Consider the following 12,342-nt stretch of genomic DNA (forward strand, 5'->3'; position numbering starts at 1 on the left):
TGGGAAAATTGCCCTTCGGGCTGGAAAAGGAAAGAGAAGCACTAGTAACTCTAGATCCTTGACCTTCCTCCTCTACAGGAAGCAGCTTCGGTTGTGGGGCCAGGGGCGGGTCAGTGGCTTACTTGGCCACTCAACACACTCTCTGCATTGTTCTAGGAGAAACATGGCAGAAGTTTTGCCCTAGAGACCAATTCATGCTGACTGCAGGAGGGGCTGTGCCCCATCTGGGGTGGGCCTGGGAGGAAGACATCTCTTCCCAGAAGAGTGCAGAGGTGACATCTTCAGAAGAGTGCAGATGGGCCAGGTGTGGGAAGGGCACTCCAGGTAGAGGGAATAGCATTCTGGAGGCTGAGAGGTGAACCTAAGGAAACCACAAACACCTGATGGGGCTGGGGGATAAGGTGTGCATTGGGGAGAGGGGTTAGAAATAGATCTGGAGGAGTGGGGCCCTAGGAGGGCTGGTAGGGGCAGAGCCAGGGCCAGATGTCCTGAGAAGTATCCCTGTGACTGCTGTGTACTGGGGTTGGGGATCCTGAGAGCCTCATAGACAAGGGCATCCATGCCTATCCCACTGCCCAGACCTGATGGCATAGCCTCGAGGCAGGAGTCTTACCTAATCCCACAAACACTGAGCCCCTGCTGTGTGCAGACTCTGTGCCTGGTACTGAACTGCCGGTTTGTAGCATGGATTACAGTGTGGGTGTTAGGGGAGGCAGGTAACCTCCCTTGACTGTGGCACTGTGGCTTCTTTGTGTAGTGGGTCTATGACCTGCCATGTGTGCTGGAGGGAGCCTCTGGCTGAGTCCTGATGAAGGACTGAGGGGGTGGCCAGCACAGGCAGGCTTCTACTCAGTCTAGTGAGAGAGGACAGGGACATGGGCGTGAGCAGTGGGTCCTACACATCTCTGATGGACCAGGCATGGACCAGGAGAGTTGACCTAGACCTAATTCCCTGCTGTGTGGAGCTACTGTCTGCTGAGAAGGGTGGCTGTGGAGAGCAGGTGTTCGAGAGAAGGACCAGCAGTCAGGATCAGCCACTGAGCGGGGGACCTGTGAACTGGCAGAGGACAAAGGAGAGTGTGCAGATTGGGGATGTGGGCTGAGCCGACCATGGCTTGAAGTGTCACCTGCAGGAAGGTGACATTTAGAGCCTGACTGTAGATGAGCTGACCCCAGAGTGGATGGAGATAGAAAGGAGAGGCCAGGGCCCAAGTCTGGACGTCAACCAAAAGGAGGATCCCTGGGACTGACCAGGGAACCCCGGGCAGTAGGGGCCTGGGAGCCGAGGGAAGACAGGGAATCAGAGTGGAGGCCTTGAGCTGGCTTCCGGATTTAGCACCCGGAGGTCACTGGGAATGGAACTCTGGGTCTCGTGCATGGCAGGCACTATGCCACTGGTGACATTCCCAGGACCATTTTTGGGCATCATTAATGGGGAGAATGGGCAGTGGCGGGCCTGGAAACTTATTTGACAGGTTTTGTTTCAACAGGGAGCCAAGAAACCACACGGTGACTAGTGGGGAGTGAAATAAAGGGAAATTATTTGTCAAAAATTTTAAGATTTAAGCTGGGCACCAGTGACTCACACCCGTAATCTTAGCTACTCTGGAGGCAAAGATCAGGAAGATTGTGGTTCGAAGCTAGCCTGGGCATATAGTTCATGAGAGACCTTCTCTTGAAAAAACCCAACACAGAAAAGCAGGGCTGATGGAGTGGCTCAAGCAAGTGTGAGGCCCTCAGTTCAAACCCCAGTACCACACACACACACAAAACCCCAAAAGATTTAAAAAACATGTAATATTGCAGGGGAGGGAGGAAAAGGGGAAGAGGGCAAGAGCGGAGGCCTTGGTAGGGGACTGGACATTTCACCAGAACCCAGAAGGGTTACGAAGGGTGTGTGAAAGCCCCCAGTCCCTTACTATTCCTAAGATTCACCTCCTCTGCCCAGCCACGGACTCCACTGCCGCCTTCTCAGCACAGGTGAGGCACAGTTCCAGAACTTGGCCAGCAGAGGGCAACCTGACAAGGACCTGCACTATGGTCCATTCAGCTTCCTAGGCCCATCAGACTCAGCTTGACGGGCTGTCCTTAGAGTCACAGCCTTTAAGAGACACCAGAGCCTGCTGTGGGCCCTGGGCTCTGTCCCTCAGTTTCTCAGTTTCATTTCAGAGGCAGTTGGTTGAGAGTGTCAGAGGCCCCTCACCCCAGACCTCAGTTCCTGGGCCCCTGGGAGGGGGAATGCAGGACCAAGCTCAAAGGCAGCCCTGGGGATTGAGTCTGGCTGGGGCTTCCAGGAGGAGGGGGCAGGGGCTGGGTTTTCTCTCTGGAGAAACTCATTTGACAGGTTTTCTCTTCAGAGCTAATGGTTCTGTTTGGTTTTGGTGGCACTGGGGTTTGAACTCAGGGCCTCATGCTTGTTAGGTAGACGCTTTACCACTTGAGCCACTCCACCAGCCAAATGGATCTGAGTCACCTGTGGACGGGCTTTAACCACAGCCTGGCCATGTCCGCAGAAGAGCTTTGCTCTCAGCAGAGGCTTCTCCCCTGCCTTTAGTGATCCAGGGCCCACACTGGCTGATGGCCACTCGGAAGGAAAAGGCCCTGGTGGGGAAGCATATGCCAGAAAGGCTGCAGGGAGGAGGTGTCCATTGGGAGGGCCTGAACTGCAGGCCTTGGTGGGTTTTTCATGACAGCTAGGGTGCAGGCTGGGTAACCCTGTACCCTTTCTCCCACCATACTCTGAGTGACCCGAGACCAGAGTTAGAGTTGGGACCCTGCTCTAGGGAAGCTTCCACTGTGTTTGGGGACACCTAGTTTGCCTCGGACAGAGAAATTTCCAGGATGTGGGACCTGCTATGGTAAAATGGGAAATGTCCCTCTTGTACCTGAGCTGTCCTCCAATCCCTGGAGGCCCAATCAGACCTACATGGCCTCCTGGCCTCATCAGGAGCCTCACAGATGAGAAAGTAGAGGCACTGAGAGGTTAAGCAACTCACCCAAGGATACACAGCCACTAAGAGGGAGTGCCTCTGCCTGAGTTCAAAGCCTACTGGGTGCCCCTCGGCCAGGCAGTGCCTGTCCTTGCTCCCATCCCACTAATTGAATGCAACAAAATGTTTCTGATAGCCTTGGACTTGGAGACATGGTTCAAGCAGCAGAGTACCTGCTTAGCAAGCAGGAATGCCTGAGTTCAAACCCCAGTACTGCAAAAAAAAAAAAAAAAAAAAAAAATGGAGTCAGCTCATGGGCTGGAACCCTAGCCCTCCCTGTCTGGCCACTGCAGCCCTCTCCAGCAGGGACTGTGTCTATCCTGGTAGCCTCACTGTTGTGCTCTGTACCTGAATGTGTGTGTATCCACACATGGGTTACCCAGACCCAGGGGACAGGCAGGTACAGGCCTCACAGAGCCAGCTGGCCACTGAGCTCTGCAGCCTGGGGGCTTTGGGCAGCAGCTCTAGCTGAAGGAATGAAGGCAGAGGGCACTGGGATGCAGGCTGGCCTTAGTGGTTGTGGGGGACAGGGCATGAAGAGGAAGAGGAGCTGCTGAGGAAGAGGAGGAGAGGAGGGTGAGGGTGGCAGAAAGGAAGAGGGGAGAGGAGGCAGGAGAGGTGGGGGAGGAGCAGTGCCTACCTAGGGGCTTTCTATTTTTGTCTTTTTCTTCTCTTTTCCTTTCTTCCTTTGTGTGTACATGTCCCCTCGGAGCTTTAGACAAGGCTTTGTCTCTGCTCCTCCCCCTCCCTGCTCTTTGGCCCACTGCCTGCCTCTTGGAGACTGAAGAGGCCACCAGGCTGTCGGTTACTTCCCACCCCCACGTCACCATCACCACCAGTACCTAATGGGGCTCTGTGGATGTTTTAAACTTGACCATATCCCTGACTGGCCACAGTGGACAAAACAAGAGGAGACTCAGGCAAGGTCGCTGCCAAGTCACCCACAGCTGACAGGCACAGATATGGGCCAGGAGGTAATAGGGATGGAGGCTGTGCCCTGGCCACAGTTCCATCTCAGGACACCAGGGGGCAGCAGGAGACCAGCTTTGGCTTCAGGGCCGTCAGCTCTTTACACTGGCCAGTCACTGCCAGCCCTGCCTCAACCTCTGGGCTGCCCCAGCCAGCTGGGGAAGGAAGGGAAGGGGGCCCCATCTTCTGAGTTTCTACGCTGAGCAGCCTGCAGGGTGTCCTGGAGGACAGCCAGGGTGCATCTGCCCTGGAGCTGGCCAGAGCACCGTGGCTCATACCTCTGACCTGGCAAACTAACCTCACCTCCAGGGCTCCCCAGGGGCAGGAGGAGGGAGGACTAGAGGAAGGAATGAAGGATGAATGAGCAAAGTGAAGATCCTCCCTCCCAGGCCTCGCAGGAGGCCTGATGATTCCCTGTAAGTCCCCTCCCTGTAGTGAGGAGGGGGCTGGGAGTGCAGATGGGGACCCTCTTCCTCCTCTCTGGAAGCACCCCCACTCTCCCCTGGCCTTCTGAGCAGGTCCAGGGCTCTCTGAACACCTGTGGTGTATTGAGGGAGGGTGGGAGGTGGCACCTTGGAGGGGCCTGGGGTCCCTGGTTGACCTGTTGACAGGAGATGCTGACTTTCCAAGGGTCCCCACTAGCTATGACAAGAAGTGGGAGCACAGCAGATTTGTTTTTCTTGTCTCCCTGGCAAAGTGAGCCCTTAGGCCCCAGCACTCTGTAGTCTGAATCCTGCTGGGAGAGGAGGGCAGGCCTGGGGTGTTCAGAGCTGTTGTGTGTGTGGGGGGGGTGGCGGTCTGACATAGGTCCCATCGGCCCTTTGGACCTCCCCAGCCCTGAGAGGGGCTTTCTGGAGTCCCGTGGACCTGGTCTCTTAGGAGGCTCAAGCCTGAACCAGCCAGGACCCAGCAAGCTGATAGGAGGCAGCCCCCTCCTCCATCCCAGGGTGTGTGTATGGGGGGGAGGCGGCCCCTGCACGTGGCTGTTCCTTTCCTCGTCCTCCCCGCAGGGCCTGCCCATTCCCTCTCGGGGAGTGAGGACCCCCGGCCCGACCCGAGCACAAGGCAGCCCCTGTAATCGGAGCCTGTGCCGCATGTGGCCGCGTCACCTGCGGAGGACGTGCCTGGCAGCCGCCCCGAGAACAGCCCGTCCCGGGGCGGAGCGAGCCGAGCGCGGGAAGTGGTGCAGGAGGGACGTTAGCGCTGCGCCCGACTGGGGCCCCGCCAAGTGCTCGGGGCCGCGGGTTAATCTGCAACCGGTGACTCCCCACCCCAATTTATGGGACAGGAGGTGGAGGTTCCAGGGGCAGGGGCTTCCTAGGGGCTCCAGCCGTCACAGGCAGAGCCCACTCAAGCTCTGTCCAGGGCCCAGTCGAAGCGTCTGCTGCTGAGCACGGGTGGCTTGAGGCCAAAGAGGTGGCTGTCCCTGGTCAGCTGTCCCTGGCAGGGTTTGCCCTGTAAGATGTGCTGCCCTGGCCCCAGGGTTTGGGGTGGGGGAATATCAGAGATCCCCTCCAGGGGTTGGAGATATGTGAAAAACAGATCCAGCCTCAAGTCTCAGCAGCTGCCCTTGACTGCTGGGTGATCTCTGGCAAGTTGCTTAACTTTTCTGAGCCTCTATCTCCTCCCTTGAAAAAATGGGCATTAAAGAAAGGCTCCTTCTGTAGGGTACTGGGAAGATAAAAAGAGGCAAGGAACTCAGCCCCAAGGCAGGGCAGGGTAGGGCCCTGAGCGGGCACAAGATCAAGATTGAAATAACTAGATCTGGCCTGATAAGTGCTGTAATCCCAACACTTAGGAGGCTGAGGCAGGAGGATGGAGAGCCCCAGGCCAGCCTGGGCTACACAGAGAGGGAGAGTGACCCTGACCCCAAAACACCTGAAAACAAAAACGAAGCAAAACAACTCCACAGCTAGAATTGTCATGTTTTGGCTTGCCCCACCACCCTGGTCAGGACTGCCAGGAGAACTTTGGGAGGTCACCCTCTCCAGATGGCCCCTGACCCAGTGGGCTTTCAGAAGGAGTAGTGTGTGGTGCCCAGCCCCCTGACTCTCTCCTTCTCACCTTGACCGGGTGCCTGCATTCTCCCAACTTCCACGATGGCTGGTTGATATGTGGCTTGTGGCTCGGTGGAAAAATTCTCTAAGGCCTCGATTGACTTGAAAAGACAGCTGAGGGTCTTAGAACCCAGGGAGGCAGCCTGAGGCAGACTTGACTCAGTGTCCAAGGGGAGCCCCCTCCCACCTCCACCCTTGGACACCCTCTGGGAGGAGTCCAGGGCCAGGTACCCATGTCTCAGATTTTTGGGTTCCCCAGGGTTCTGGGTCAGGGAACAGCCATTCCTTGTCCCCAGGAAACCAGCTGGGGTGTATGACCATGTCAGGAACACAGCCCAGAGCCACCACAGGAAACGGAGCTGTGGAGTAGCCAGGGAAGGTGCTGGTCCCTAGGTCAGCCACCAGGAGGCAGCATGAGGCTAAGGACAGGGTCTCCTGAGCCTGCCCAGCGCTGCCACTCCTGGGCTGGGGACCGTGGGCCCCGTTTCCCTGTGGGAGCTCCAGTTCCTGTAGGAGTAAGTTGGGCTCACAACATGGACTGACAAACCGTGGGGGGTGTTATGAGGACAGGCATGGGAACTGAGTTGTTTTTGATGCCTGAGTCTCCCCTGAGAACAAAGGTCCAGGGCGGGGGTGGGGGGGTGCTGGATGGGATTACTTCTGGATCTTTCCTGTCTTAGGGCTCAGAAACAGACCTCGAGTGAGCAAGTGAGCAAGAGAGGACTGGGTGGGTTAACCCTGCCTCAACCATTTGGGAGCTGGAGCGCGGTTTTAATCTTCCCCAGCCCGCTTCCTCAACATCACAAGCTACACCTGACACAGGTGCCAGCCACACCACCCACCGAGAGTCAAACCCATGCTTTTAGTGGTGTGGCACACACTATTTTTCTTGCAGTGCTGGGGCTCAAACCTGCATCCAGCCCTTCTAAGCTTACTCCTGGCCCCCGTCACTGGCAATGTGGGTATGCCAGGCCACTTGCTGGCGGGGCTGCCCTGTCTTCACGGGGGCACTGAGGAACCTTGCCACCATCCCTGGGCCCCCTTCTGGCCAGCAGGGGGTGCAGAAGGACTGTTCAGACTGTTTGGAGAGCTGCGCCTGGAAGCGGTGCTCGCACACTTCTGCCAACATTCTGTGGCCAACACCGGTCTCCCGGCCCCACCTGGACACGGAGGAGCTGGGAAATGTGGCCTTTCTGTGTGCAAAGAAAGCAAGCAGGCTGAGTGCTCTGTTGCTGCCGGACATGGGCGAGGATTGCAGGAGAAAAACAGCACACTGCTCAGCAGGGGCCAGGCAGGGGATCCCAGAGTTTACAACCCCCACGAGTGGCCCCCCCCACCCATGCAAGCCGATTTGGGCCACTAGAGCAGCCCGGCTCTCCAGGACCAGTACCCCCCATGCTCCAGCTCTCTGTAGCAACAGAGTACAAATACTGTTTTTTTTTGTTTCCTTTTCCTTTGGATGTATTTTTAATTACAAAAATAGAACTTGATTGGTGTACCAGCCAGGTGTTTGCTCACTTCCAGGCCCCTTGGGTAGAGGGTTGGGCCTCCTCTAGGTGCTCCAACCCCCAGCTCTTGAGTCCAGCTGTGTCCCTGGCCCAGGTGGGGGAACTCAGCTCCACTCATTGGGATCAGTAGGTTTAGCCAGACTTCATGGAAAGCAGTCACAGACAGAGAAAGTCACCTCCCTGTGCTCATGAGGCCCAGAGAGGGGTAGTCCCACCGCACCTGGTTCGAGTCCGCAATTAAGGTGATCAAGCAGAAAAATAAAAGTAGGAAGCCTGAGTGGAAACCAACCAGAGGGCCAGGCAGCCCAGGGGGTCCCAGCCCTGCCCTGCTCTTTGCCATCTGTGTGGCCTCAGCAGTTAACTTGGGCATCGAAGCTGTTTGTCTCATAAAATAGGATGTAGTAAGATGAATGTCCCTGAGAAAGGGGATGCAAAACGCCATCCCGAGCAGTGTTTGGCACAGGCTGTGGAGTGGGGAGTGGGCCTTTTTCACTCTTCCTTCCTGAACAGCTAAAGCCTGGGCATCCCAACCATTTGGGAGACCCTGGGGGCCATGTGGTCACTGTGGCACTGTGCCCAGGGTCTCTGGGGAGGCCGCTGTGGCCTCCTTCTGACCCCAGGCCAGTTGATATCAGCCCTGTTTGAGGGCTTCACAGGGCCCCTGGAAGCCTTCGTCAGCTTCTCTTTATTTTCCTGAAGATAAAAAAATCGTGACATCTGTGCTTGTGGTGGGAACTCTGTACAGAGAAAAATAAAGAAATCCTGGAAAATCACACCCTTTGGTCCTGCCACCAGGAGCCAAGAATGGAGCCACCCTGTGTCTCATCTGTTCCAGGTCCCCTCCCTTCAAAGCTGGGAAGACCTCCTGTGGGCCCCTTGCAGATTATCACTGCACCCCTCCCTGCTCCCCCAACCCACCTGACCGTGGAGGCGGGAGGGCCTCACTTTCCCTCCTTCCCAGAGTCATCTCTGCCAAGGGGCTGAGAGCTCAGGGCTCTGCAGGGCTCTCCAAGGAGGTTCGGCAGTCCTCACCAGTCCTCCTGGGCTGCTCCTAGCTTGTGAGGGGCTTCTCCTGGGCTCCCTAGTAAGGTGGCAGAAAATAATGGTCTCCTTTGCCGCCGGAGTTTGTGCGTCTCCAGGGCTGCACCAAGAGCGCTGCTGTGGGGGAGGGGCAGGTCCGTCATACGCCTTTCCCCGGTGACCTCAGGCAGGTCCTTCCCCTTCTCCAGCTAGCCAAGGCAGCAGATCCTGGGCAAGGGGTGGCCCGGACCAAGCCTGAAGGAGCTGGTCACCGTTAGTGCCGTGATGGGCACAGCCCAGGATGAGCTCAGCCCCGTATTCCATCAACTGGGCAGGTGGGCCCACAGATCAGGCTTCAGACCGAGGCTCAGGCTCTCAAGGTGTCCCCTAAACTGCCCCTTGGGGAAACAGCGGAGCTGACCCCTATCCCCGCTCGAGGGCCTTGGGGTCAGCAGGTGTGTTTTGGCTCCAGGTGCGCGGACCCGTTGCAGGCAGGGACACAAGCCTGGGAGCGGCAGGCCGTGCCAGAGCAGCCCCAAGACCCGGTCCCGCTTAAGCCAGGGACAAGCTGACAGTGGCGGGTTAAAGCCCCGTCAGCTGGCGCAGGAGGCCCAATGGTGAACACGGGCGGCGGGGGCCTGGGGGAACCTGGCTGGAAGCCGGGACCGCCGGGGGCCGTGCCCAGCAGCGCAGGCAGAGGGGGCGCTCGCGCAGCGGCAAAGCAGCCCCCGCCTGCAGACAAAGGAACTGGCGGGGGGCGGGGGGCCGGGGAGTGAGGGGGGGGATGGGGCGAGGGGGCGGGGCGTCGCGGTGTCACGTTACCGCCTGCAGCGCCCTTTAACTCGCGCCCCGCCCCCTGCCCCCCGCTACAGCGCGCTCGCTGCGCGGCCGCCAATCAGCCGGCGCCCGCCACGGGCCCCGCCCAGCCCCGGGGGTGTGTGAGCGCGGCCAATGCGCAGCGCGCGGGGGCTGGACCTTCGGGGGCGGGGCAGCGCGGGGCAGCCAATCGCCACCGTGTTGTTGAAACTGAAAATACTACATTATGCTAATCGCGGCGGGGCCCGCGCGCGGGGGGGTGGGGCCCGCGCGTATAAAGGGGGCGCAGGCGGGCTGGGCGTTCCACAGGCCAAGTGCGCTGTGCTCGAGGGGTGCCGGCTAGGCCCGATCGAGCGAGCAGGCAACCACCTTCGAGGGGGCGCGGCTGTAGCCGGACAGGACAAGCGATCGAGATACAGGAGCCGTCTACCACTAGACAGCCAGGTAGCTGCCGCGCCCGCCCTCCCGCCGCGTCCCTTTGCCAACGCGGACTTGGGCTGCGCGGGATCCCACTCGTGCCCAGCCTTCGCCCTCCTTCTCTCCTCTCTTCCTCCTTCTCTCGCTCCCCTCTCTTCTCTGCTGCCCGGGTTCGTGCAGCTCCCGACCGTGTCCGACGTGTATGTTCGCAGCACATCAGCGATGGAGCGCCTGGTGTCCAATGGAACCTTCCCTGTACTGGCGCGCAGTAGCGCCTGCCGCAGCCTCTTCGGGCCTGTTGACCACGAGGAGCTGGGCCGCGAGCTGCGGATGCGCCTGGCGGAGCTGAACGCCGAGGACCAGAACCGCTGGGACTTCAACTTCCAGCAGGACGTGCCACTGCGAGGCCCTGGGCGCCTGCAGTGGACCGAGGTGGACAGCGAGTCCGTGCCTGCTTTCTACCGCGAGACGGTGCAGGTGGGGCGCTGTCGCCTGCTGCTGGCGCCCCGGCCTCCCCCGGTGGCTGTGGCTGTCATCCCGCCTCCCGAGCCGCCGACCTCTGAGTCCCTCGACGGCCTCGAGGAGGCGCCGGAGCAGCCGCCCAGCGCCCCGACCCCGGTGCCCACCCCGCCCCCAGCCCCGGCCCCGGCCGTGGCTCTGGCCCCGGTCCCGGCCTCAGAACCGGCTTCGGACCCGGACCCAGCTCCAGACGCGGCGCCCCAGGACAACGCCGACCAGGGCGCGAACCAGGCGCAGCGCAACCAGGAGCCGATAGCAGACCAGCTGCACCCGGGGATTCCGGGACGTCCCGCGGCCGGCACCGCTGCGACCGGCGCCAACGGCGGGGCGATTAAGAAGCTGTCGGGGCCTCTCATCTCCGGTGAGCCCCGCACGGCCCCGCCCCGGCCCGGCCCCGCTTTGTCCGGCCGGCCGGTCTCTCCCTTAGCCCACGGGGGCCTCGTTCGGTCCCCGCCTCCTCCCGTGGCATTAAAGGGCCCGCAGCGCGCAGGGCGCGGCTGCCCCCACACCCCCCTCCCCTGTTGCTCTCCCGCGGCTCCGGAGGGCGCGAAGGGAGGGGGAGCCCGGCCCCCACCCCCTCCAAGTGCGGTCCTCGGCCCTGGCAGCGGGAGCCCCTCCCAGGCGCGACCGGGCGCGGGGAGCACGGCGCGGAGGGGGTTAAGTGCGGCGGCGGCCCCGGGGGGCTTGGCCGCGGGACAAGGGGAAATGCTTACACAGCACATTGCGCGGCGACGTAAACAAAGCTGACCCGCCGCGGACCTCGGCGCGGGCGGGGACGGCGCCCCCACCCCAGTCCCCGCGCCCCGCGCCCTCTCCCGGCCCCCTCTCGGGTCTCCCGGCCCGCCCCGCCCTGCCCTGACCGGCCGCGCGCGCTGTCGCCCGCAGATTTCTTCGCCAAGCGCAAGAGATCTGCGGACAACAAGTCGTCGGGCGATGTTCCTGCGGGGTGTCCTTCCCCTAACGGCACTCCAGGGGTGGGCGCGGCGGAGCAGACCCCGCGCAAGCGCCTCCGATGAGTTAGGTGAGTCCAGCACCACCTCCCCCCCCCACCCCGAGGGTCGCGGAGGGGCTGCCCCGCAGGGTCTGGGTCGTCTTTGCTCACCGCCCCCTTTCCCTGCAGTTTAGAGCCCTCGGAGCCCGAGGGGGACTTTTGCTGGGCAGCGGACGATGGAAGAACTCTGGGCCTTGACTGGGACCTTAACCGGCGGCGAATGCGAAAAGCCTTCGGTTTTGTTTAAAATCTACAAATTGTGCAATGTATTGATAACGTCGCTATATCTAAATGTATTCTGCACAAGGAGTACTCTGGTCCCAAGGTGTAAAAGCTTTAAGAGTCATTTATATAAAATGTTTAATCTCTGCTGAAACTCAGTGCAAAAAAAAAGAAAAAGGAAAAAAAAAGGAAAAAAGAAAAAAACCATGTATATTTGTACAAAAAGTTTTTAAAGTTATACTAACTTATCTTCTCTATTTATGTCTTGGCGTGGGTCTCTCTGCCACGCGACTTTCCCGGTTATTGGTTATACCAAAGGCTCCAGATCCACTTGCATCAGGTCATTGACAAATGTAAATTAATTTTTATAGCAGACCCTAGGGAAAGTTGTCCTTACACACTAGCTGCCACGCGTGCCCACCTAGCTTGCGGTTTCCTCACGCTTTCGCTGTTGCTCTTATTATTGTTACTCTTTTGAACTTGAAGACCAATGTGTTTAAATGGTTCCTGAGCCATCTGTACCACTGCCCCGGCTCCTCGTCCGCCGGGTTCTAATAAAGAGGCCAACATGCTGCATCCCCAGTCTGCTTGTTCTTGTGCACCTCTGCACCCCCAAAATGGGGGATGGATAGAGATAGACCTCTGTTGGCGGAGGCGGGGGCGGGGGCAGAGGTAGGGTGGGGGGATGCAGAGGTAGGGAGGGGGGCAGCCAAATATCACCCACCTTCTGGCAGGTGGTCTGCCTAAAAGGAAGGGGGCTGTCTCACAGCCTTACATTTTCACTGCACTTGTGGTTGGGACTTGGAAACCAAGTGTCTAGTCCGGCTCCCTGA

General features: G+C 59.4%; 1 protein-coding gene across 2 annotated transcripts; it reads left to right on the plus strand.

Moving 5' to 3' along the window:
- Positions 1–9,645: 9,645 nt before the first annotated feature.
- Cdkn1c (cyclin dependent kinase inhibitor 1C) lies at positions 9,646–12,085 on the plus strand. Of its 2 annotated transcripts, none has more exons than XM_020168822.2 (4): positions 9,646–9,804; positions 9,990–10,657; positions 11,182–11,317; positions 11,417–12,085. In XM_020168822.2, the coding sequence occupies exons 2-3, from the start codon at positions 10,000–10,002 to the stop codon at positions 11,310–11,312; spliced, it is 789 nt and encodes a 262-aa protein (XP_020024411.1). In that variant the 5' UTR covers positions 9,646–9,804; positions 9,990–9,999; the 3' UTR covers positions 11,313–11,317; positions 11,417–12,085. The 2 variants fall into 2 exon arrangements, with proteins under 2 accessions (XP_020024411.1, XP_073907115.1); XM_074051014.1 differs by having other exon boundaries at positions 11,422–12,085.
- The last annotated feature ends 257 nt before the right edge of the window (positions 12,086–12,342 follow it).

The sequence above is a fragment of the Castor canadensis genome, chromosome 1 (genome assembly GCF_047511655.1).
Source record: "Castor canadensis chromosome 1, mCasCan1.hap1v2, whole genome shotgun sequence".
Classification (NCBI taxonomy): Eukaryota; Metazoa; Chordata; class Mammalia; order Rodentia; family Castoridae; genus Castor; species Castor canadensis.